General features: G+C 45.2%; 1 protein-coding gene and 1 pseudogene across 1 annotated transcript; both read right to left on the bottom strand.

Annotated features, from left to right (window-relative positions):
• Positions 1–287: 287 nt before the first annotated feature.
• LOC142258739 (uncharacterized) lies at positions 288–27,888 on the bottom strand. Its single transcript, XM_075331351.1, is given in 9 exon segments — positions 288–2,965; positions 3,131–4,408; positions 13,506–13,619; positions 13,703–13,826; positions 13,908–14,087; positions 14,217–14,366; positions 27,118–27,215; positions 27,299–27,422; positions 27,504–27,888. Coding segments are annotated over 9 exon segments (2,790 nt in total). The 5' UTR covers positions 27,759–27,888; the 3' UTR covers positions 288–2,498.
• LOC142258753 (hydroxyacyl-coenzyme A dehydrogenase, mitochondrial-like) lies at positions 4,879–12,690 on the bottom strand (annotated as a pseudogene).
• Positions 27,889–27,950: the final 62 nt, after the last annotated feature.

A 27,950-nucleotide genomic window follows, 5' to 3' on the forward strand; every position in this document is an offset into this window, starting at 1 on the left:
GTCGTGCGGCCACTCGAGTAAAAGGGGGTGTATTTACAGGGGATGATGTGGAAAGTTTGTGATGCCACCCGCGGTGTGTGGTAAGGGGGAATACCACCACTGCTGATGGGAGTATCCGGTGGCGATGGAGTGGGCAGCCAGGTGTTTAACCCCTCCGTGGGTAGGGGGGAATGCCCCGGGACTCGGTGAAGGCGACAGGAGGGTGCCGTTGGGGGATAAGGGTCACTTGCATACTCACTCAGTCTAATAACGCTGACACCGACAATTGTAGTAAACCAAAGTTCTGGACACCGCTGCCGCTGGGAGGGAGCACGCCTGGATCCCGTGCTTGTTGGTGTTGCCTGTTAGTCTGTGACCTTTGCCTTGGCACCTTTGTCTTCTAGTTGGTCCCTTTAGTGTAGAACTAATCGGGTCCCGCTCACCAGTATGGCTAACTGGGTGAGCTTGCTCTCAAGGTTCACGCTTGGGATTTTCTTGATCGTGTAGTGGAAAGTTCTAGCCCCCTCGTTGTGCTAGTACCCCGATTTTGGAGTGGGTGGAGAACGGATCTTAAAGGCTCCGTCCTCGTCGGGTAAATTGTCAGGACGCCTGAAGCTACTCCCTGACCTAGGGTCACGTACCTCACCGTGCCCTGGCCCCTGCCCGGAGATGGCACAAGGCCGCCGGCTGTCCTCCTTGACAGTCCGTGCCCCTTGTCACGATCCCCTGCGAGCAGGGTTCCAGCTCCTACCAGGTCCAGACCAACGTCTGTCACCTATTAGTCTCAAGGAGCCGTGCTCCTAACCTCTCCTCTCGAGAGTCACTCCACAACTGAACTGCTCCTGACACTGCTGATCCCCCCTTAACCAACCCCCCAAGTGGGCGACCCTATTCCACTCAGGCCGTCCACTGGTGTGTCTGGTGGGTGTGGTGCAGAGTGTTCCTAAGATTTTGATTAGCTTGTTCTTGGCAACACCAAAGGTTAGGGATCGGTAACCAAGGAGGTGGATACTGCACAGAAGGGCAGATTGCACAGTACCCGGTGACGTCCTGATAGGCCTGGGCATCACATTCCCCCTTGGTTAAGCGTAGCTCATCCCCGACCTACAGGACATCAGAGGTTTATTTTTTTTTTTTCAATTGGAAGAAAAAAGGGTAAAACATTTACTTACAAATACATCCCACATTAGGGAGGCTGGTTACTTAAATGTTACTAAACTTTATTAAGAGTTCATCTCCCAACGGTGGAACGCTACCAGTTTCAGTAGTAGCGGGGACTCAACCTGCTCTGTTGCAGCCCCTTCCTGCGACAGTCCAGTCCCAATGTCCCGGATCCCAATAACCCGCCACCCAAACAACCTGACCTCTGGATACCTATCCACGGGTCCATGACCAGGTTAAGGTCCCAGGTCTTGTGTTAGATGACTCTGGTTGGCACAGGAGGTGCAACTATGTACAATACACAAGTTCGTGTTGATCACGCCAGTCCTGTGAAAATGGTCCATTTTTACTATGTTTATATATATATATAAACAAAGTCCATGTACCGGGTGTACACACTGTAAAGAATCTGGTTGCAAATTAGGTAACTTCTGCATTAATTTAAACCCTGATTGACTATGCACTTATTCACTAACCTTTTCTATATGGAAAATAACAAACTGTGAAAAACAATAAACGAAAATACCAATACCTAACAGTTCTATGGCATCGTTAAACCACTGGTATTTTTCAACATTGTTAAACTACCGGGTCCCGTAGCCACGCCTCTTTACGGCCACGTACTACCAAGCTCTAAGCACGAGACACTGCTCTCTCAAATAATCCAGCACAGTCACATATTTTTTTAAGGTTTTACTGAACTGGTTAAGAAGGATGCTGCAGAGCTGGGGTCGTAGAGCTCACTCTTTCACTGTGAGAGTGATCGCTGAGGGTTGTGGGATCTCACAACCTGGAAGTTCCTTTTGGGGGACATTAGGGACACTTTTGGCACTGCGTTATATTTAAAAAATTCACTAATCTGTGGCTCTTCACTGTTTTAGTAAATAATAAAAGCAGCCACAGATTTGTTATAAGCACTATTTAAGGGGAAAGTCATCAAACACATTGCACTAGAAACTGGGGGATATTACCCCTGTAACAGTGTCAGCAGCAGATCCCCCATAACAGTGTGTCATGACAACATTTTTGCTTCAATCGTTTTCCCTATTTTTCTCCTTCAAAACCTAGGTATGTCTTATGGTCCGAAAAATACGATGAGTTTAAAAAGAGAGAGAATTTTTCTTTCCCTCACCAATTCTTACTTGAGCAATTGTAGCTGATTTTTGGATAAACCCTTTGAATTATAGTACATCATGATGGCTTCTCCCATGTGACTCATCTGACAACAGGACCTGATTAATGATACAAAAAACATTTGGCAAATTCTGAAAACAAGAGAGGCTGCTCTGCTCTGGTGGTTTTCTGATTGTCGGCAAGACTTGATTTACCAGTTACACATTTCAATTATTGCGGCTTCTTCACATGTTTAACAAGATGTGATTTCTGACAATAACATTTTCCACATTCACAACATAAAAATGGTTTATTTTGTGTGATTTTTTTTCATGGTAAACAAGACCTGATTTCCTAGTAAAACATTTACCACATTCTGGGCATGAAAATGGCTTCTCCACTCTGTGACATCTTTGATGAACAACAAGGTGTGATTTCTGAATAAAACATTTCCCACACTCTGAACATGAAAATGGCTTCTCCCCTGTGTGATTTTTCTGATGTCTAACAAGGTTTGATTTCCGAATAAAACATTTCCCACACTCTGAACATGAAAATGGCTTCTCCCCTGTGTGTTTTTTCTGATGTTCAACAAGCTGAAATTTCCGAATAAAACATTTCCCACACTCTGAACATGAAAATGGCTTCTCCCCTGTGTGAGATCTTTGATGGAAAATAAGATCTGATTTCCAACTAAAACATTTCCCACACTCTGAACATGAAAATGGCTTCTCCCCTGTGTGAGATCTTTGATGGAAAATAAGATCTGATTTCCAACTAAAACATTTCCCACATTCTGAACATTAAAATGGCTTCTCCCCTGTGTGTTTTTTCTGATGTCTAACAAGGTCTGATTTCTGAATAAAACATTTCCCACACTCTGAACATGAAAATGGCTTCTCCCCTGTGTGATTTTTCTGATGTCTAACAAGGTGTGATTTCTGAATAAAACATTTCCCACACTCTGAACATGAAAATGGCTTCTCCCCTGTGTGATTTTTCTGATGTCTAACAAGGTTTGATTTTTGAATAAAACATTTCCCACACTCTGAACATGAAAATGGCTTCTCCCCTGTGTGAGATCTTTGATGCCAAACAAAATCTGATTTCCGAATAAAACATTTCCCACACTCTGAACATGAAAATGGCTTCTCCCCTGTGTGATTTTTCTGATGTGTAACAAGGTTTGATTTCCGAATAAAACATTTCCCACACTCTGAACATGAAAATGGCTTCTCCCCTGTGTGTTTTTTCTGATGTTCAACAAGCTGAAATTTCCGAATAAAACATTTCCCACACTCTGAACATGAAAATGGCTTCTCCCCTGTGTGTTTTTTCTGATGTCCAACAAGTTGTGATTTCTGAATAAAACATTTCCCACACTCTGAACATGAAAATGGCTTCTCCCCTGTGTGTTTTTTCTGATGTCTAACAAGGTCTGATTTCTGAATAAAACATTTCCCACACTCTGAACATGAAAATGGCTTCTCCCCTGTGTGAGATCTTTGATGGAAAATAAGATCTGATTTCCAACTAAAACATTTCCCACATTCTGAACATGAAAATGGCTTCTCCCCTGTGTGATTTTTCTGATGTCTTACAAGGTGTGATTTCCGAATAAAACATTTCCCACACTCTGAACATGAAAATGGCTTCTCCCCTGTGTGAGATCTTTGATGGAAAATAAGATCTGATTTCCAACTAAAACATTTCCCACATTCTGAACATGAAAATGGCTTCTCCCCTGTGTGTTTTTTCTGATGTCTTACAAGGGCTGATTTCTGAATAAAACATTTCCCACATTTTGAACATGAAAATAGCTTCTCCCCTGTGTGAATTTTTTGATGTCTAACAAGGTGTGATTTACAAATAAAACATTTCCCACACGCTGAACATGAAAATGGTTTCTCCCTTGTAGGAGCTGTCTCATGTTCCACATCCTTTCTGTAACTTTTATTTTGATTACAATTCTGTGATAATTCGTAATTTTGGACTTGTTTGAAAAGATCAGATGATAAAGCTTTCCAATGAAGGACTGGAGGTATATCTGGGACAGCAGCATGCTCTTCATATGTATTATGTGTGATAGTTTGATCATCTGTTTTAAATTTTGAAGATATTAGATGTCCATCTGAACTCCTGATACAGTCATCGGCTATAAATAAACACAATGTTATTATTTTTTAATCATATAATTTCGAAAGTAGATTTAGTTTTTTAACCATAACATCAGAAATTAAATTAGGAAACAAATTATTCTGAATTTGTTTTCCAATTTCGAGATCTAAGAGTTACATCTTCGTTCTCTGGAATGTGCTACAGTAAATAATCTGATTGATTGTTGCAATGTGACTGTAGGATAATGAGGGACGGGGGCTCCTATACTTTCCTCATGCTAGGAGACCTTAGCTATCCCTAACCTCTGGATTACCCCTGAACGTGGAAGAAGGGGTAGGAGTAGGATGGAAATACAGATTAAGACAGACGGTAAAACCAAATTTCAGACACACCGCAAACTCACAGAAATAAACAGTGAGATACTAAGAAGAAAAGCAAGAGCAGGAAGGCAAAAATAACAAGGGTTAACACCACAACTGCTCACAGCAATAATGCACAACAACCACTAGTTTGTATCACAACACCTCACCACACTTGTATAGGTAAATTATAGCTGGCGTTAATGGAATAGTCCAGCCAGCATATACAGAAGGGGAGCGAAAGATACTGGCTCCCCTACAGCATGTAATCAAAGACATTAACAAGGAGCCCAGCAAAGAATAACTCTTGCTAGTTTTACTAAGTATGTGGTTCAACACCTGCGTCTCACTGCATTGCTCACAGACATCAGAGAAGTTAGCAGAGTGCCAGAATCTGTAATTTCCACAGATCCTGATACCGCCATGACAGTTGGCGATGCCTGCAACCGTCTGGTTGTGACATTGATCCACAACATAGACAATTTCAAAAAGGTTTTTTTTCGAAGAAGACAGATGCCAAATATTTAATGGGTTTGTCCGGGAGTGTAACATTGATGGCCTATCCTTAGGCTTTGTAACCAAAGCAGGTAGCAGGGTCTGTGCAGATAAACATTAGGTCTCCAATTCATCAAGACCGGCAATGTACAATGAAAATTGATGTCAGGGACTGGCGTAAGATTTCTGGCATAGGGAACGCCGCAGTTTGTTATGAATTAGAGAAGCGGTGGCATCACACCCTTCTTCTGGCCTAGCTCTGCCCAATTTGGCAAAGCTGGTTAAAATTGGCGTGAAACCTCCAAAAGTTGCACAATTTATTTTTTGTACATTCATTTATTATTGACTGTAGAATGGCTATGACATATCAATGTTTGGAATCAGCGGTACAAAAGGATGTTGATGAAATAGAGAATCATGACTGTAAGGCACTAGAGTGTTAATAAGTGCTGAGAAAACCGTGCAATGTAAAACCAACAACGGTCATCGTAATCAAAGAAAACATGAGACTATAACAATATAACTCTGCAGTGCAGCCAGGCCAACCATCTGTCCTTATAAAATCCTTCTCTGGTCTTCTTTCCAAGCTTATTGAGCAATTCACTGGGGGCAAAAAAGGGGTTTTCAGGTTCCATCTGGTACCAACCATCAATGATGTATTTATGTATTTACTATTGTCAAGACCAACATAATCCAAAAGCTCAAAAGGACCCATTGGGTAACGGGCCCCCAATTTCATTGCAAAATCCATGTCTTCCTCAGATGCATGACCTCTTTCATGAAGATGCACAAATTCCATTAGGTATGGTACCAAAAGACGGTTAACAATGAAGCCTGGGTTGTGTTTACATGACACAGGCGTCTTTCCCATTGCTTTACTGAAGTTTATGAGAGAGTGAGAAGTTGTTTGGCTAGTCATTGTTGTCTTTAATCAAATATTTTTTATTTTTCATTAAATATACAAAGCCAATGTCAAATTTTCAGCAATAATAAACATAACTACAAACTTTCCATCCCCAACAACCCCTCCCCCCTCAGCGTACATATTACCCACATCTATATAAAAGATCTCACATTTGTGCCTTTCAGTGACATATATTGGAATGTGTAGAACCAGGTATCCCTGCTCAGAGACCAACATCTCCCAGCCCTAATATTTATCCATACTGCAACCACGGATTCCACAGTCTATCAAAAAGTGCAAGTGGTTTCCTTTTCCCATATATACTTCTCTCCATCCGAGCAATATGATTAAGATATGCGATAAATTCCCCTCTAGTCGGTGGGTCCCCCTGCATCCAATGTTTGGCAATTACTTTCCTGGCCGCATACAGCAATCTGGCTATCACTATTTTAAAAATGTTGTCTACTCTGATTTCCTCCACATAACCTAGGAGACATACCAAAGGTTGTTTGGGAAGTTTGCATCTATAAACTCCTTCTATTTTGTTAAGAACAGTTATCCAGAAAGACGTCAACCTGGGGCACGTCCACATCATATGGAAGATGCCGGCATCGTCTCCATTGCATCTAGGGCAGTCAGAGTTACTCCTCAGTCCCATTTTACACATAATTAGTGGGGATCTATACGCCCTATTCACCACATACAGATGGGACAATCTTGCTGGTTCACTTATTGATAATTTCGGTATGTACTCCAGGACACTTTCCCACACCTCATCAGTGATCCCGTCTATCTCTGCCTCCCATTTAGTTCTAGTTCTTACTGGGTGGTTAAGCAAATATGTATGCAATAGATCCCTATATATAGTTGATATGATTCCTCTTGTGGGCACACTACTACACACATATTTCAATACTAAGTCGGCCTGAACCAGCAATGAATTGTTTAACCCTCTGAGCCTCTACTGCATGTGCCATTCGTTTATAGTGGTACCACCCGGATGGAGATATCACAAATTCATCTTGTATTTGTGTAAACAGCTTCTAATGTCTCTGGTCTAGAATTTGCCACATATACCATATACCTTTACGTGCCCATTCCTTAATTTTGCCTATCTTATATATCTCAGAGCAGTTATCATTTTCCCACACCGGAGTGAATTCAGTTATTGCCGTAACCCCCCTCATCTGCTTGATCTTTCTCCAAATTCTGTTCATCAAATTAAGTGTAGGGTTTGTTTTCCCTTGTCTCCCAAATGATCCGTCCTCCAATCCTAACACCAATGGTCGTCGATGTAAAACATGCCCCAACAATCTAGATGCTGGATCCACCGCCACTAAATTCGCCCATCCCCTGAAATGTTTACTCTGAGCTGCCAGATAATATATTCCTGGATTGGGTAACGCTAACCCTCCCTCGTCCTTTGGTCTCTGCAACCTTTCAAGTTTGAGTCTGGCTTGTTTGTTCTTTTATATTAGAGCACGGAACATAGAATCAATCTCCTTAAAGTGACTCTGAGGGATACAGATAGGAGTATTGTGTATCACGTAGAATATCATGGGCATATTACCATTTTAATAAGGTTAATCCGTCCTATTACTGATAAATAAAGCTTATTCCAAGCAGTTATCTTACTACGCAGTTGGTTCAGCAAAGGGACTAGATTAATAGTGATGTAATTCCCAATTGGTAAGGATACCTGTATGCCCAGATATATAAACTGGTCCACAACCCGCAATCTGTTAACCTGATCACCCTAGGTAGACCCGTCTATTCCGGCGTCCACCTGGAAAAGGTTTGATTTGGTCCAATTTACAGACAGTCCAAAGATCCTTCCGAACCGTTCGATCACCTGCATGGCATGGCTCAATGATGCCCCTGGGTCTGCGAATAATAACAGAATGTTGTCTGCATAGAGGGCTATCTTTTCTTCTAGAGGGCCATATACAAATCCCTTTATGTCTCTGTTCTGCCGTATAGCAGCCGCCAGTGGTTACCCCGCTAGAGCAAAAAGGAGAGGCGAGAGCGGGCAACCCTGACGAGTACCCCTTTGTAAGTCCACTGTGTGTGACAACATTTCATTAATTTTCACTTTAGCCACTGGTCTAGCATATAACAGCTGTATCCAAGATGTAAAGTTAGGGCCAAATTCCATATGTCTTAGCGCTTCCCATAGATACCCCCATTCCACACTGTCAAATGCCTTATGGGCATCTAACGAAGCTATCACCCTCTGTCCTGGATTGTCCACCGGTAGCTGCATGTTAAGGTATAATCCTCGTATATTCTTCGCCGTAGATCTACTAGGCATGAAACCCGACTGATCTGGGTGAATTCGAGCAGATATCACTTCGGTTAATCGATTAGAGAGTACTTTGGCCAAAATTTTAACATAAGTCGTTAACAGTGAAATGGGCCGGTATGACTCGGGGAGTTTTGGATCTTTATCCTCTTTAAGTATTACTGTTATTATCGCCTCCCTCATAGACGCTGGCAGTGTCCCCCGCTCTCTTGCCTCCTCCAAGACATTCAACAAATTGGGTAAGAGTATTTCTTCCAGAGATTTGTACACCTCCACCGGCAATCCATCCACCCCTGGGGCTTTTTCATTTGCCATGCCATGCAAAGCTCTCTCCATCTCCTCAAGTGTAATTTGGGCCTCCAGACTGTGTCTCTCTGTCTATGCTATTTTGGGTAATGTCATTGTATCTAAGAAAATCTCTAGGTTCTGCTGTATCGACTCCCCTCTAGTGGAGTACAATTCCTCATAAAAGGCTGCGAACGTGTCCAAAATATCTTTCCCCTCCGTGACCAAATCTCCCGCTGTGGTGCGAATGCAGTGTACAAAGGATGGTTTTCTCTGGGCTGCCGTCACCACCGACAACAGGTGTCCCACCTTTTCTCCCTCCATATAGACGTTCTCTCTGAAAAGCCTGTTTCCTGCTGCTTTCTTCAATAGCACTTTATTAACTTCTTCCTGAGCTGCTTTTAGCTTTTGCCTATACTCTGGTGTGGGCTGTGCTACCATCTCTGCTTCTGCTCCCTTCAAAGCCTCTAAGCAATCAATTTCCCCTTGTCTACTACGAGACTTACACTGGCAAACGTCTCTAAATAAAAGGCCTCTAAGGTATGCCTTCATGGCGTTCCAAACTACCAAAGGATCCGCACTACCTCTATTTAAGGCCCTGTCTCACACTCTCACACACACACACACACACACACACACACACAGATAAACCTTTGGCAGATCTGTGGTTGCAGTGAAATCATGGCCATATTGTTCCATTTGTACACAGCCACAAACCTGGCACTGATTGTCCAAAATTTCACTGCAACCACAGATTTATCTGTGTGTGTGACAGGGCCTTAAGGGTAAAATATTCCAGCATCTCACTAGATATACCGTCCATGTCAATACAATTTAACCAAACCGGGTGTAACTTCCATTCTCTTGTTAGCCTCTCCCCCACTCCTCGTTTTATAATAGATATCAGGATTGGACTATGATCCGATATTACTCTAGTCAAATATTCAACATGCGCAATCCCAGAATCCATCAGATCATTTCCCAAGGCCAGGTCTATACGTGAAAGCGTACCAAGGGTCGCGGAGTGACAGGAAAACCAGGTCACCCCCAAATTTCTTATCCTCCAAACGTCTACCAACCCCAATTCTTGGATAAAGGTACCAAACCCTGTCGCTCCATCACTTCGCGTCTCCCGTGATTTTTTGCTCCTGTCCCAATATGCATCTATGACATTATTAAAGTCACCGACCAACAAGAATGGCAAATTCCCCCATTTAGCCAAGCGCTCTCTCACCTCTCTAATTTTGGCACTCGTGTAAGGCAGCGGAACATATATAGCAGTAATGCATAGTAATGTCCATACAACTTACAGATCACCATTACATATTGTCCCTCTGTGTCTATCCATGTCTCCACTTCTTCATATTGGGCGGATCTATGAACCAACATAGAGACCCCGCTAGCATAGGTAGAGAAAGTAAAATGATATGCCTTTTGCACCCATCGTTTGTTCAGTACATTCGTCGTTTCACTTGTCAAATGCATCTCCAATAAACACATTACTGATGGTCTCTGGTCTAGCATATATTTTATCATTGCATCTCTTCTACCTCTATCTGACAGTCCCCTTACATTCCAACATAATACTTTAATCTCCTCTCCCATATTGAATCACAGGTTATCTTTGTACAGGCATTTTGTCCCTCTGTACGCTGAGTCTTTCCCTTCCCTAGCCCTTCCCTAGCCCTCCCCAACTAAACTCCTCCACCTCCGATTTACATCTTTAACTCCCTTATGGGGAATGAGGTCTATCTGTCCTAGACCGGTCAACCTCTCTCCTCTTTTTCTCCCATACCAAACCTGTCTCATCCTAGTGAGCAGAACCCCCTAACTCACCTCCCGCCTTAACCATATTCGTTTTCATTTGCAAATTTCATATAATGTAAACAGTTAACCTGAAAATTTGAAAACTTAAATATTTTTCAATCGCCGCTGAACGGCCATAAGAAAAAAGAATTATTATCGACCTCCTGTCATTGTCCAGCTTATTGTTAGTGAATTCCGCTGTCTCATCTAACACTCAGGAACAGGAGCAGGAGATCAACAATGATAACCCGGTAGAAAAAAAAAAAACAAAAAAAAAGGAGGTACTGTCTCTACAACAAAGATGGGCCTATGAAGTTTCCTCCTCTTCTAGTGTATGCAATTGCTTATGAATAACCAGTCTTGAATCCCAGGAAAATCACGAGATTGCAATATCGCTCGTAGCTAGCTTCTATCCTTCTCCTGTTGCTTGCGGGCTTCCTTGCATTGATGTCTATCCACTTCATGACTTCTTCCGGATCAAGAAAGAAGTGAACCTTCTCCAGTGCTACTACTCGGAGTTTTGCTGGGAAAATCATGGAGTATTTAACCTCCAGCTCTCGGAGTCGTCTCTTTACCCTTGTGAATTGCATTCTTTGTTTCAGTACAGAGTAGTCAGGGTATATAGCTACTGGGTGTCCATCTATTGTCAGGGTCTCCATATCCCGTGTCTTGCGTAGAATAATATTCCGGTCTCTGTAGTTAAGAAGCTTCGCCAGCATCAAACGAGGTCCCTTGCCAGGTAGCTGCGGTTGCATTGGAACCCTGTATGCCCTTTCAATAGCGTATAGCTATAATCTTCTCTTTAAGTCACATTTCTATGAAGTCAGTAGGATTTCTTCCCTCAGCTCTTTCTGGGATGCCCACCAGTCTTATATTGTTCCTCCTGGAACGGTTCTCCAAGTCGTCTGTTTTTGTGGCCATCTCAGATATCTGCTTCTGGAATTTTCTCTCTGCTTTTTGTAGTGCAACTATGTGATCCTCAGCTGTCCCCACTCTTTCTTCCACAGCACTGGTTCTCATATCAGCTTTCTTCTGATCTTTTTTGAGAGTAGCTATATCTCCCTTTATTCCCAGCACCTGCTGGGTTAAAGTTGTGAGGGCCTGTTTGCAGAAGGAGACCACCTGAAATACATCCTTAATAGTGGGGTTCTTCTGTATTTCATCTGCTGCCTGCTGCTCTCCTGAATCCTCATCCTGTTTATCTTCCCCTGATTCTCCCCTTGCTCCTTCAGCCTCCTCCGGGTCTTCCTCCTCCTCCCGTTTTCTTCCACCATCTTACCAGGCTCCCCCAGAGGTTCCTCCGATTGCCTTGCATACTATGCCAGCTTTGCAGCCGCTTCCATGCGGCGCTGGCAGGCTACGTTTGCCTTCTCTGGCTCCTCTCTGACCTCGGTGCCATCTTGTAAGCCAGGCACTTTCCCGGCTCCCACTTCCTTCTGCCGCCGCTTGGTCATCTCGCTGATTCAGGAGCTGGAACTTTTTCTGCTGGGAGTCGGGTCCTTCCCTTGTCCTCCGGTGCCACTATACCCGTCGGCCATGCAGTGGTTCCGGCGGTGTCACGGTGAGTCAGCGGGAGAGTGTCTCCTCGCGTGCGCTCACATCCCGGTCCAGGCTCCGCCCCCCAGTCATTGGTGTCTTAATGACCTCCACCAGCTTCATCATTGGATTAAAGAAATGCAGCCCTCCGAACTGATCCTGCCTAGTTGTGGAGTTGGCTATGTCAGCTATGAGGAAGTGTTGCTGGCAAATATGGTGTGTTCTGGTGCAAATTTGTCCAGTGTCTTCATTAGTGCATTTTTCACTTCCATGTTTTCTATTATGACTTCTACCACCAGATCATTGCTGTGCACCACGGCTGCTGGGTCTGTGCTTCTGCTGAAGTATCAGAGGGTTTTGCTGATGAATTGTGAATCAGCCTCAGGCTTGTCCGCAAACATCTTCTTAGTGACCATTTTCAAGCTGTCTTCAATACTTTTGGCAAACTTTTTCAAGATGTCATCAGTCTGGTCCACAAAAACAACAGTGTGTCTGTTTGCTGCAGCTACCTGCGCTATCCCGGCACCCATCAGGCCTCCTCTGATCACAGTCACGTGCTTGATAGTCAGCTTGTTCGCAGTGGCGCCGGAGGCCATACATTTTGCTATGAATTACCAGTAAGAGGAGGCCATGTCTGCTTGTACTGCTGGGAGCTGAAGGACATGCGAGTGAGGTCACCACAGTGCACTGTGATGATTTAGTCGCACAATCTTTTTTCACAACTCTGTGTTGCATAAAAAATTGATTGAAAAGTGATTTCTGTCAGAATTCTGGCATAATTGCTTTGAAGAAACAAGGTCTAGATGTCAAATCTCCTTTTGTAGGTGTCTCCAATCCTTCCAGGGTAGTTTCCCAGTAGTTCACATTCTCTAAAGCAATAATTTTATTAGATATTTTTTGTTAGTTTAAAAATTTGGTATTTAAGTGTGCGGCTGTAACTCTTTGTTTCTATTATTCAGACACACACACACACACACACACACACACACACACACACACACACACACACACACACACACCAGCCTGTCTGCTCTTCAGCTTTAGACTCATGCCAGCCTGTGTCCTGGTCAGTTCTTTTAGACTCCTAGATTTAAAAGACCTTTGGATACATCATGTCACATGACTTCATAAAAGGTCCTTAAACAATCAACCTTAGAATACAACTGATGGGGATCATAAGAAACTGGGGTTCCTGAGAAATTGCACAGTTTGACTCCTCCCAACGCTGGCCCTGACTATAACTAGGGCTTATTTTTAGGGAAACAGGGTGTTCATGAACCCTCTGCAGGTCTTTGAGTTGCCTTCATAACAACATAGAGAAGGGACTAGAAACAAACAGCAGAAGAAGCAGAAGCAAAGAAAATACAGCTGAAAAAAAACAGAGCAGAAAGCCTAAAAATGTAAACACAAAATTAGTGCAGAGAGTACATAAGTAGATATCTCTTACTGGATAGAGCTGGAGGAAACACATCCTGAGGAACATCGGGATCTTCTTGTTTACAGTCCTGTGGGAGAAGAGGACGGGAACCTCTCTCTGGTGTTGTCCTCTTACTGGATAGACCTGGAGGAGACACATACAGGGACTGAATTCATTCCTTACATACAGATAATTATAGGCCATGTGTATTTAGTCCTGTCAATTACCTGGTGATGTGAGGGGCTGGGAATCCTCCATCATGCCGTCCTTGTACAGATCTTTGTGTCCTTCTAAATACTCCCACTCCTCCATGGAGAAATAGACGGTGACGTCCTGAAACCTTATAGGAACCTGACACATACAATGATACCGTCACCCCCGATCCCTTCATAGCGTTACTGTATAATGTCCCAGCATTCCCAGCAGTGTCACCTCTCCAGTCAGCAGCTCAATCATCTTGTAGGTGAGTTCTAGGATCTTCTGGTTATTGATGTCCTCATGTATCAGGGGGTGAGGTGGAGGCCACGTGATTGGGCTCAGGGGTCTTCCCCATCCCTCAGACACAGGGGCCTGACAGCGCTCACTAGAGGTCTTCTTCACTACTGTGTAATCCTGGTTATGGAGAGACACAGTAATAAATCTCACTACAGACATTTCCAGAGTCCTCACCTCTCAAGTTCTGTCCATCTGTTATTCCCATAGATAAGAATGATGTAATGTGACGTCATCAGAATCTCTCACCTCTCTAGTAAGCCGGAAGAGAATCTCTAGGGTGAGGTGTAATATCCTCTGCGCCATCTTGTCCCTGTCCACATCCATCCTTGATGGTTCAATTAGGAGAATTCTCTTATATAGAAGATCTCCACTGAGAGGATCTGATATTGTAGGGAACTAAATGGGGAGAAGATGACGATGTAACACAGGGCCAGATTAAGGTTGGTGGGGGCCCCTGGGCAGAAAGTTTGGTGGGGGCCCAATAATGTTAACATTTTTAGCCATAACAGTAGAGCACGAACTGTAGCATTAAGATATAAATACAGCACCTCAGTCTCACATTCCCCCTTCTCAGCATACTGTGCCCTCCATACTGTGCCCTCACACTGGCCACCATGCTGCCCCTTCTCTATACTGCCTACCTCCTTCACTATATAGTTACTATACTATACCTCTGTCTCACATTCCCCCCTCCTCAGCATACTGTGCCCTCCATACTGTGCCCTCACACTGGCCACCATGCTGCCCCTTCTCTATACTGCCTACCTCCTTCACTATATAGTTACTATACTATACCTCTGTCTCACATTCCCCCCTCCTCAGCATACTGTGCCCTCCATACTGTGCCCTCACACTGGCCACCATGCTGCCCCTTCTCTATACTGCCTACCTCCTTCACTATACAGTCACTATACTATACCTCTGTCTCACATTCCCACTCCTCAGCATACTGTGCCCTCACACTAGCCACCATGCTGCCCCTTCTCTATACTGCCTGTCTCCTTCACGATCCAGTCACTATACTGCACCTCAGTCTTGCATTCCCCTCCTCAGCATACTGTGTCCTCCATACTGTGCCCTCACACTGGCCACCATACGGCCCCTTCTCTACACTGCACCTCAGTCTCACATTCCCCCTCCTCAGCATACTGTGTCCTCACACTGGCCACTATGCTGCCCCTTCTCTATACTGCCTACCTGCTTCATTATCCAGTCACTATACTGTACCTCCGTCTCACTTTCCCCCTTCTCAGCATACTGTGTCCTCCATACTGTGCCCTCACACTGGCCACCATATTGCTCCTTCTCTATACTGCCTACCTCCTTCACTATCCAGTCACTATACTGTACCTCCGTCTCACATTCCCACTCCTCAGCATACTGTACCCTCACACTGGCCACCATACTGCCCCTTCTGTACACTGCACCTCAGTCTCTCATTCCCCCTCTTCAGCATACTGTGCCCTCCATACTGTGCTCTCACTTCTCTATACTGCCTATATCCTTCACTATCCAGTCACTGTACTGTACCTCCATCTCACATTCTCCCTCCTCAGCATACTGTACCCTCACACTGGCCACCATGCTGCCCCTTCTCTATACTGCCTACCTCCTTCACTATCCAGTCACTACATGATACCTCCATCTCACATTCCCCCTCCTCAGCATACTGTGCCCTCCATACTGTGACCTCACACTGGCCACCATGCTGCCCCTTCTCTTTACTGCTTATTCCCCCCCACTATCCAGTCTCTATACTATGCCCCTCACACTTTTCTTTCCCAATACTGTCCACTTACAATTTTCTCCCACCATACTGCTGCCTCACACTTTCCAATGGTGCCCCCCTGATTGCTGTGCAGGGGCAAATATGCCGCATGCCCCCCAAAGGTACGCCCCTGTACAGTGTACAGGAGAATACATGACTGGTACACGCAGGGCCGGCTCCAGGTTTTTGTAGGCCCTGGGCGAAAGAGTCTCAGTGGGCCCCATCCACACATAGACATGCACAGATACATACACATACAGGCATACGTACCCATATATATTTAAAGAGAAATTCACAAAAACACATATAAACAGACATAAATCTAGACACAGTCATATACACTGACATACATAGATACACATCATACATGCACACAGACAAATTTTTAAATTTTTATATATATTTCTCATATTGGGAAGCCGGCAACAGTCTCATTCACCTCCCCGCTTGTCTCCATCCAGCTCCGCCTGGGCATGTGTCTGTGCCACGCTGATTGGTGGCAGTCACTAACAGACATGGCCGCACATAGTGCACACTAACACTGTATATACATTACAAGAGAGGCTGGGGACATACACATTACTGGAGGGCATACATATTACTGAGGAAAGGGGTATATATCAATGGGGGGCATACAGCTCTAGAGGGGGGCAGTGGCTCTGAGGTGGGGGGGACAAACAGCTCTGAGGTGGAGGGTGACATGCAGCTCTGGGGGTATACAGTTCTGGGGTGGAGGGGACATACAACTCTGGGGGAATAGTAGTATGCAGCCCCCATATTCCTCCATATAGTGTTATGAAGCTCCCATAGTCCTCCATATAGTATTATGCAGCCCCCATGTAGCCCCCATATTGCATTATGCAGCCGCCATATGGCACTATGCAGCCCCCATATGGCACTATGCAGTCCCCATATGGCACTATGCAGCCCCCATATGGCACTATGCAGCCCCCATATTACATTAAGCAGTGCCCATATAGTACAATGCAGACCTATATAGCAGTAGGAACCTTCATGTCGTATACAGCCCCCATATAGCACAATGCAGACCCATATAGCATTAGGCACCCTCATGTAGTACACAGCCCCTATATAGCACAGTGCAGAGCCAGATAGCATTAGGCATCCTCACACAGTACACAGCCCCTATACAGCACAGAGCAGACCAGAAAATATTAAGCACCTTCACATAGTACACAGCCCCTATATAGCACAGTGCAGAGACAGATAGTATTAGGCATCCTCATGTAGTATACAGCCCCTATATAGCACAGTGCAGAGACAGATAGTATTAGGCATCCTCATATAGTATACAGCCAGTATATAGCACAGTGCAGACCCAGATAATATTAGGCATCCTCACGTAGTATACAGCCAGTATATAGCACAGTACAGACCCAGATAGTGTTAGGCATCCTCACATAGTACCGGGTTTACTGTGATACAGACACCAGATGTTATACAATATACATATTATTATACACCATCTGATGTGTGTACACAGTATATCACACTGCTCTGTACACTGTATGTGGTATACCATGTACACAGTATATCACACTGCTCTGTACACTGTATGTGGTATACCAAGTACACAGTATATCACACTGCTCTGTACACTGGATGTGGTATACCATGTACACAGTATATCACACTGCTCTATACACTGGATGTGGTATACCATGTACACAGTATACAGTTAGGTCCAGAAATATTTGGACGGTGACACAAGTTTTGTTATTTTAGCTGTTTACAAAAACATGTTCAGAAATACAATTATATATATAATATGGGCTGAAAGTGCACACTCCCAGCTGCAATATGAGAGTTTTCACATCCAAATCGGAGAAAGGGTTTAGGAATCATAGTTCTGTAATGCATAGCCTCCTCTTTTTCAAGGGACCAAAAGTAATTGGACAAGGGACTCTAAGGGCTGCAATTAACTCTGAAGGCATCTCCCTCGTTAACCTGTAATCAATGAAGTAGTTAAAAGGTCTGGGGTTGATTACAGGTGTGTGGTTTTCCATTTGGAAGCTTTTGCTGTGACCAGACAACATGCGGTCTAAGGAACTCTCAATTGAGGTGAAGCAGAACATCCTGAGGCTGAAAAAAAAGAAAAAATCCATCAGAGAGATAGCAGACATGCTTGGAGTAGCAAAATCAACAGTCGGGTACATTCTGAGAAAAAAGGAATTGACTGGTGAGCTTGGGAACTCAAAAAGGCCTGGGCGTCCACGGATGACAACAGTGGTGGATGATCGCCGCATACTTTCTTTGGTGAAGAAGAACCCGTTCACAACATCAACTGAAGTCCAGAACACTCTCAGTGAAGTAGGTGTATCTGTCTCTAAGTCAACAGTAAAGAGAAGACTCCATGAAAGTAAATACAAAGGGTTCACATCTAGATGCAAACCATTCATCAATTCCAAAAATAGACAGGCCAGAGTTAAATTTGCTGAAAAACACCTCATGAAACCAGCTCAGTTCTGGAAAAGTATTCTATGGACAGATGAGACAAAGATCAACCTGTACCAGAATGATGGGAAGAAAAAAGTTTGGAGAAGAAAAGGGAACGGCACATGATCCAAGGCACACCATATCCTCTGTAAAACAAGGTGGAGGCAACGTGATGGCATGGGCATGCATGGCTTTCAATGGCACTGGATCACTTGTGTTTATTGATGACATAACAGCAGACAAGAGTAGCCGGATGAATTCTGAAGTGTACCGGGATATACTTTCAGCCCAGATTCAGCCAAATGCCGCAAAGTTGATCAGACGGCGCTTCATAGTACAGATGGACAATGACCCCAAGCATATAGCCAAAGCTACCCAGGAGTTCATGAGTGCAAAAAGTGGAACATTGTGCAATGGCCAAGTCAATCACCTGATCTTAACCCAATTGAGCATGTATTTCACTTGCTCAAATCCAGACTTAAGACGGAAAGACCCACAAACAAGCAAGACCTGAAGGCTGCGGCTGTAAAGGCCTGACAAAGCATTAAGAAGGAGAAAACCCAGCGTTTGGTGATTTCCATGGGTTCCAGACTTAAGGCAGTGATTGCCTCCAAAGGATTCGCAACAAAATATTGAAAATAAAAATATTTTGCTTGGGTTTGGTTTATTTGTCCAATTACTTTTGACCTCCTGAATTGTGGAGTGTTTGTAAAGAAATGTGTACAATTCCTACAATTTCTATCAGATATTTTTGTTCAAACCTTCAAATTAAACGTTACAATCTGCACTTGAATTCTGTTGTAGAGGTTTCATTTCAAATCCAATGTGGTGGCATGCAGAGCCCAACTCGCGAAAATTGTGTCACTGTCCAAATATTTCTGGACCTAACTGTATCACACTGCTCTGTACAATGGATGTGGTATACGATGTACACCGTATATCACACTGCTCTATACACTGGATGTGGTATACCATGTACACAGATATACAATGTCCTGCACTGATCACACCTGGGCCTACAGCACCTCACATATCCTATATGTAATATGGGCCATATAGTGTAATGTGTGCTGCAGGCTCAGATGTGATGTTTGTGCTGGAGCTCAGTGTGAGTTATTGCAGGGGAGGGATGAGGCTGATGACCCGGCACTGACAGCCCAACCTGATCTGCAGCAGTTCACACTCCTGCAATAACTCACACTGATCCCGGGCAGAGCTGCTGCTGACACTATGGAATCCCGTCCTGCTCCCTCCTCACTGCAACCTCTTGCCCGGCACCATGATGGATGACGTCACACTCACCATCATTCACTGAGTCCTCTGCTCCGGTCCTCCCACAAGCTCCTCTATGGCACGAAGAAGCAGCAGCAGGCGCGCGGTGACGTCATCCTTGCAGACGCAGCCCACACAGCGTGCAGTGGGCGTGTCTGCAGCACAGTGACGGCCGGGATTGAAAATCTTTAAAGGTACAGTGCAGTCCTCAACACTGCGGCGTTAATAAAATGGTGGCCGCACCGATAGTGGTGGCGGCCCCCTCAGAAGCTCTTGTGGTGGGGGCCCCAGGGCTGGAGCCCCGCCTATAATCCGTCCCTGATGTGACATCATAAAGAATCCTGTACAGTATTATAATTACAGGAGACTTTATATCTGATCACTGGCCGCAGAAATAACGCTAACATATATGGCATGAAGGAGGTGTGCCGCCCCTGCAGTGGATCGAACTGCTCGGATCTAGGGGTTTGTGATTACTCGTGGCTCGCGGGTCTCCTGACCCGGGGGCCGGGCCACACTCAAATGTGAAAGGGGGATATTTACAGGGCATTAGTATAGTTTATGATGCCACCCATGGTGTACGGTAATTGGGAGTACCACCGCTGCCGTTGGGAGTACCCGGGTGATGGAATGGGGCAGCAAGGTGACGTTGCCCTCCATGGGTAGGGGGGGGGTAGGCCCTGGGACTCTGGATAGTGGTTATGGGGGTGCAGTGCGGGGGTCAGTCGGGTACTCATTCAGCAATGAAGCTGATGCTGACAACAGGGTAAACCAAGTCTCTGACTGCCGTTGCCTCTCGAGGGGAGCATGTCCGGGTCCAGTCCCCTGCAGCACTGCCTGGTGGTCCGTGACCTGGCTCCTGGCACAAATTTAGAGTGTCCCTTGTGGCCCGGTAGCTTGGCGCTTGCCGGGCCCTACTCCCCACTGTGGCTAAGTGAGAGAGCCTGCTCTCAGGGGCTCACGCTTTGGATTTTAGTGGGCCGCTTACTAGGAAAGCCCTATGTCCCTCGTTGCGCTAGTAACCCCGATCTCTGAGCTGGGTGTGAACAGTCCATAAAGGCCCCGTTCTCCTCAGGTTAATTGCCGGGTTGCCTGACGCTTCTCCTCGACCTAGGGTCCGTGTACCTCGCCATGCCTTCGGTCCCGGACCGGTGATAAGACCAGGCTGCTGGCCGTCCTCCTCGACGGGTTCTAGGCACCTAGCCTTAATCCCCTGCGACCGAGGGTCCTACTCCTCTAGGTCCAGACCACCGTCTGCGACCCAGTCTGCTTCTTCCCTGGGAGCCCCAACTCCCAGCTTCCTCAGAGCTCCTCACAGCTCGAAGGTTACTACTCGACTGAACTGACACCTCCCTGCTTGACCCCTAGGTGGGCTGCCCTATTCCTGCTTAAGCAGTCCACTGGTGTGCCTGACAGGTGTGGTGCAAGATGTATGTAGGATTTGTGAATGCTGGTGGAGGCAGTACTGCAGGTTAGGTTCCCAGAACCATGGGGGTTGAATACTGCACGGGAGGGCAGTTTGTGCAGTACCCTGTGACGACCTGAATAGTCCAGGGCGTTACAAAGACAGTTCCTGGTTTTGGGCTGCAGAAACTGAAATGAAGATTCTTGATCCAATAATATTAAGAAGCAGCTTTTACTTTACATGTATGGCTCGTGACACTTTTATAATATTCATCTGTTTGCTTGTTTTTTTTTTTGTATGTTTGCAGGTTTTTAGCTTTCCAGATTTTTTTGTCTGATTTTTAAATTGCAATTTTTTTTTAAATATTTCCAAACTTTCTGCATAATAATGACACTGAAAAAGACGTGGGTGTGTGGGTAGACGAGAAAACCAACCAGTGCCAGGAAGCTGATGCCAAGGCAGATAACATAATAGGATGCAATGAACAAGTCACTAGTGCGGCCACACTTACAATATTCTGTACAATTTTGGGCTCCAGTGAATGAAGAGGACACAACTGAACTAGAGCGGGTGCAGAGAAGAGCCACCATTAGGCCATGTGCGCACGTATGTGCGTTCTGCACCGCAGCGTAAAGTCACTGCTTGTGCGATTCAGAATGCAGCTGAAAAGCTGCGTTCTGAAAGTTTGGTGTCTGCAGATTTCCTGCAGAATTCATGTGTTCTGGATGCTGCCTCTCCCATAGACAGAGTGGAGAAAGCATCCAGAACGCACAAAACAACTGACATGTTACTTTTTAGAACGCAGCGTTTTGACAGCATGCAAATCACTCTGTTCTAAAAAGCAATGTGCGGATGGAATTTGCACAATCTACATAGATTGTGCTGTGGACGCAGGACGCATGCTTTTACGCTGCGGTGCAGAACGCAGCGTAAAAGCATGTATTTACGCAACGTGCGCACATGTCCTTAAAGGAATGGAAGGACTGCATTAGGAAGACAGGTTAGCAAGCCTGGGGTTATTCATTCTGCAAACACATAGTCTATGGGGCGATTTTATTACAATGTACAAGTATATCAGGGGCATTACTGAGATATTTCTGAGCTTTTTACAACTGAGGCCTGCAATGATGACAAGGAGGTTCAGTCATAATCACAGATGGGGATTCTCTACTGTAAGAGCAGTGAGAATATGGAACTCTCCGACACATGATGTGATAAGTGTTGATAGACTACAAAAAATTCAAGGTGGGCTTGGATGCCTTCCGTAAAAAGTATATTATGGCAGGTTATCAGTACTAGATTTTGTGATGGGACATTGATCCAGGGAACTAGTCTGATATTTTAGAGTCATGAAGGAATTATGCCCTTTGTAAAGGTATTCACACCCCCGGAACGTTTCCACTTATTTTAGAGTCATACCCACAAATGTATATGCATTTTGTGATTTTATGTGATATACAAGCATTAAGTAACAAGTATTTGTGAAGTGTAAAGTAAAATGATAGATGTTCTTCTAAATATTTAAAAATATAAATCTGAATATTGTGACGTGCATTTGTATTCAGTCCCTTGTAGTATGATGCCCCTGAGTGACCAGTTGCCTCCAGAAGTCACATAATTAGTAAATTGAGTCACCTGTATCATTTATTCTCAGTATAACTACAGCTGTTTTGTGAAGGTTTCACAAGTTTTGTTTCAGAACATTAGGGATCAAATAGCATCTTTAAAACCAAGGAACCCACCAGACAGGTCAGGGATAAAGTTGTGGAGATAAGTAAAGCAGGGCTCAGTTATAAAAAAAATAGCCAAAGCTCTGAACATCTCACTAAGCACTTTTCAATCCATCATCCAAAAATAGCAGGAGTATAGTGTGGAGACACGAGGGTCAATGGGTACGGTCGTCCGCTGGCCTGGCTGTCTTCAGAAAGACCACTCTGACCAGGGCTCATCCCACTGAATGCCCGCACTTCTTCCTTGTGGTCAGGACACTACTCAGACAACACAGAGTGAGGGAACCACACCTTAGTAGGACGTTACTGGTTCACCAACAGGAAAAATCATATTGTACATTTCCAGAAAGATCACAAGATGGTACAAGCGACAGAGTCTCTCCCATCCGTTGGCTCGCGAGAGATTAAAATCTTTGCGACTTCGGGGCTTCCTGGGCTAACTATCCCAGTCAGCAGCGCCTCGCTTTTGATGAGCACCCACTGAGAGGAGATAGCGGCAAGGTTAGAAAGATGACTGAGCACAGCAAGATATGTAGCCAGGCAACTGAATTGTCCTCACCTGGGTTCTCCAGGCACAATTGTGGGCTCAGCATTGAGCAGTGAAGCAGATCTGTGATCTTCCAGCTAAAAATGTGGATTTTAGGCTGAAGTCCTGCAAAATGAATGTGGAAAGAGGAGCAAAGTCCTTTTTATACCCCTCAGTTCTCATTTCAGAGTACTGTATCTTACAGGATTAGTGGGAGATGGCTGTTCTCTCATTGGTTCAATTAAATTCGACTGCATAATATTCCTCTAATTGACATAGTCAAACAGGCTGAGGCAATTAACATTTAACACACAATATGGCTCTGGTCAGTCTGACATGAAACAAGGGCTAACTTCTCTTGATTTGCCAATCAAAAGCACAATATGTCTGGCCTAATTAAGAACAGTTCACCCCTCACACAAATCTCCAGATACTTGTTTGTCACATATAGCACAACTGCAAAACTACAAACACATGGCTGTCCACCTAAACTGACATCCCAAGCAAGAAGAGCACTATTATAGAGAAGCAGCCAAGAGGCCCGTGGAAAAGCAGGAGCGATCCAGAGCTCATGGGGAGAATCTGTCCACAGGACAACTATAAGTCATGAACTCCACAAATTTAGCCTTTATGGAAGAGTGGACATTTTTAAAAGCAAAACATAAGAATTGAAAATTTCTTCACGGACGCCTTCTTCCAATTTACCTGAGATAGAGCTGTTTTATAGAGTAGAAAGGGCAAAAATGTCACCTGTAGATGTGCAAAGCTGGTAGACACATCCCCCAAGAGACTGGCAGCAGTAATTGCAGTGAAAGGAGGTCCTGCAAAGTATTCACTCAGGGGGATGAATACTAATGCACATCACAATTTTCAGAGTTATATTTCTTAAAATGTTTAGAAATCCCTGTATAATTTCCTTTATACTTTACAAGAACAAACTTACTACTTTGTGCTGTTATCACATAAAACTCCAATAAAATCCATTTGTTTGTGGCTGTAATGTGAAAAAATGTGGAAAAGTTCACCGGGTGTGAATAGTTTTTCAAGGAACGGTATGTCTAACTTCAACCTAAAAACTAGGAAATTTTGTCAGAAATGTTCTCCAGTCCACACCCGAGATATTTTATGTAAACCAAATATTTTGGTGCAAACTTGTCGCCATTTAGGAAAACATGAGGCTTTTTGCACTAAAAAGTCACAAACACAGGTCAAAGGAAAAATTACAAAGCCTTTCTATTGTGCGCAAAACTCATTATCTACTTGGACCAATATGAAGAATTTGGAACAAAAAAACATTAATTAATACAAGAAGATAAAAAAAGTGACTTAGAATACACCACAATTGATGAGTTGGATGTAAGTTTTGTGGTGCGGAGCCCGTTATACCGGCAGACGGGATGTGACCGGAGGCAGAAATATTCAGGGAAGGGAAAGATTTTACACTTTGTAGATAAATCCTCTCTTCCCGGGATGTAACGGCCTATAATGCCGGGATCACATGGCCGGATAAAGAATCATCACAGCTTCATCCAGAAAACTAGGACAAGTCTTTTCTTATTTGTCATCCATATACAATCCGGTATTTACAGCCGCTATTAATAATTTACAAGACCATTTACAGCTTCCTCCATTACAGAACTGCAATGTATCCGTAACACAATGTCTGCTGTATGGTGGAGCTGGTGGGAATCTGATGGTTTGTGCAGACACAGACCTGAATGGACGAGTCTCCTCCGATTTACGGACGGCACTAGAGGATGCTGGGATTATTCTCACACGCAGATTCTATCAGTGAGAAAGAAAATCCCCATCTGCACTGCCACATCCAATAACAATGGTCTGAGGACGAGACGTTGTGTTATTTTATGGACAGCACTGAAAATACAGTAGTGTGAACGAGGACTAAAAGGAATCATCAAAGCTCTTATCTCTCCTAATCCTGCCATCTCCACCGCTCTCATTACACAAGTATAAGGCTATGTGTGCACGTTGTGTATTTACATGCAGTTACGCTGCGATCTACACCGCAGCGTAACTGCATGCGTCCTGCGTCCCCAGCATAATCTATGAAGATTATGCAGGAGCCATGCGCACGTGGCGTATTAGAGAGCAGCGCTTCGGCTGCTGCCCAAAGCGCGCGTTCTAAGAAGTGACATGTCACTTCTTTTGTGCGTATTGGTTGTAATGTCGGTCTCTCTCTCTCTGTCTGTCGATCTCTGTGTCTCCCTGTCGGTCGGTCTCTCTCTCTCTGTCGGTCTATCCCTCTCCCCCCTCTCTCATACTCACCGATCAGCTGCACGGCTGTCCCATTGCTCCGGCGGCTTCTCCTGCTTTTGAATATGCCGGCCGTCCATTATTCAATCTCGTATTCCCTGCTTTCCCTGCCCACCGGCGCCTATGATTGGTTGCAGTCAGACACGCCCCCATGCTGAGTGACAGCTGTCTCACTGCAACCAATCACAGCCGCCGGTGGGCGAGTCTATGTAGTGCACTAAAATAAATAAATAATTAAAAAAAAACGGCGTGCGGTCCCCCCCCATTTTAATACCAGCCAGGGTAAAGCCACACGGCTGAAGGCTGGTATTCTCAGGATGGGGAGCCCCACGTTATGGGGCGCCCCCCAGCCTAAAAATATCAGCCAGCAGCCGCCCGGAATTGCCACATGGATTAGATGCGACAGTCCCGGGACTGTACCCGGCTCATCCAGAACTGCCCTGGTGCGGAGGCAATCTGGGTAATAAGGAGTTAATGGCAGCAGCCCATAGCTGCCACTAAGTCCTAGTTAATCGTTGCAGGCGTCTATGAGACACCCCCAATGATTAACCTTTTGAAAGTAAATAAACACATACACCCGAAAAATCCTTTATTTGAAATAAAAGACAAAAAACACCCTCTTTCACCACTTTATTAAAATCCCCAAATACCCCTCCAGGTCCGGCGTAATCCACGAGGTCCCGCGACACATCCAGCTCTGCTACATGAAGCGGACAGGAGCGGCAGTACAACACCGCCGCTCCTGTCCGCTCCATGTAGAAACTGAAGTGAGTCGCGCTTTCAGCGGGGACGTCACTCAGGTAATGCCGGTGTGTGTGCGGTGATGATGAGGGCTGTAGTGTCGGGATGTGTGCGGGGATGTCGGAGGTAATGTCGGGATGTGTGCAGGGATGTAGGCGGTAATGTCATGATGTGTGCGGGGATGTCGGAGGTAATGTCAGGATGTGTGCGGGGATGTCGGAGGTAATGTCGGGATCTGTGCGGGGATGTAGGTGGTAATGTCGAGATGTGTGCGGTGATGTGGGCGGTAATGTCGGGATGTGTGCGGTGATGTTGGTGGTAATGTCGGGATGTGTGCGGGGATGTAGGCGGTAATGTCGGGATGTGTGCGGGGACGTCACTCAGGTTACCCGCGGCCACAGGTCTCAGGTAACCTGAGTGACGGCACCGGTGATCGCGTGGCTCACTGCAGTCACTCAGATTTGCGGTCACAGGTGAGTCCTTCACGTGTGACCGCAAATCAAGCCGCGGCCCCCAGACAGAGCTGCGCGATCACAATGAAGTCGGGTGAAGTTCACCCGGGTTCATTCTGATCGCGCGGCTGTCTCCCGCAGCCATCCATGTGCTCTTTTTGACATTCCAGTCCCAGTCGGCTCTGCTGCAAGTCTATGGGGATGCAGCAGAGCCGAGTGGGACCGCACTGTCAAAAATGTGCGCTCTGGATGCTTTTCCCATGGCAGAGCAAGCATCCAGAACGCATCAATTCTGCAGGAATGTGCGCACGTTGCGTTCTGCTGAATGCGTCTCAGAACGCAGCTTTTCGGCTGCGTTCTGAGATGCACATGCAGTGACTATTTTACGCTGCGTAATAGAACGCAACGTGCGCACATAGCCTAACACATATAATACTGGAGGATAAAACAAGACTAAGCACAAGACCTTCACAGCCGTCTACACATCATAGGGAGATTTCATGGCACCTTCTCTCCATCTACCTGATGATCCTGAGGAACATCGGGATCTTCTTGTTTACGGTCCTGTGGGAGAAGAGGACGGGGACATCTCTCTGGTGTTGTCCTCTTACTGGATAGACCTGGAGGAGACACATACAGGGACTGAATTCATTCCTTACATACAGATAATTATAGGCCGTGTATATTTAGTCCTGTCTATTACCTGGTGATGTGAGGGGCTGGGGATTCTCCATCATGACGTCCTTGTACAGATCTTTGTGTCCTTCTAAATACTCCCACTCCTCCATGGAGAAATAGACGGTGACATCCTGATACCTTATAGGAACCTGACACATACAATCATACCGTCACCCCCGATCCCTTCATAGCATTACTGTATAATGTCCCAGCATTCCCAGCAGTGTCACCTCTCCAGTCAGCAGCTCAATCATCTTGTAGGTGAGTTCTAGGATCTTCTGGTCATTGATGTCCTCATGTATCGGGGGGTGAGGTGGAGGCCCCGTGATTGGGCTCAGGGGTCTTCCCCATCCCTCAGACACAGGGGCCTGACAGCGCTCACTAGAGGTCTTCTTCACTACTGTGTAATCCTGGTTATGGAGAGACACAGTAATAAATCTCACTCCAGACATTTCCAGAGTCCTCACCTCTCCAGTTCTGTCCATCTGTTATTCCCATAGATAAGAATGATGTAATGTGACGTCATCAGAATCTCTCACCTCTCCAGTAAGCCGGAAGAGGATCTCTAGGGTGAGGTGTAATAGCCTCTCCGCCATCTTGTCCCTGTCCATATCCATCCTTCACGGGGCAATCAGGAGAATTCTCTTCTATAGAAGATCTCCACTGAGAGGATCCGA

This window comes from Anomaloglossus baeobatrachus, assembly GCF_048569485.1.
Source record: "Anomaloglossus baeobatrachus isolate aAnoBae1 chromosome 5 unlocalized genomic scaffold, aAnoBae1.hap1 SUPER_5_unloc_1, whole genome shotgun sequence".
In the NCBI taxonomy this organism is placed as follows: Eukaryota; Metazoa; Chordata; class Amphibia; order Anura; family Aromobatidae; genus Anomaloglossus; species Anomaloglossus baeobatrachus.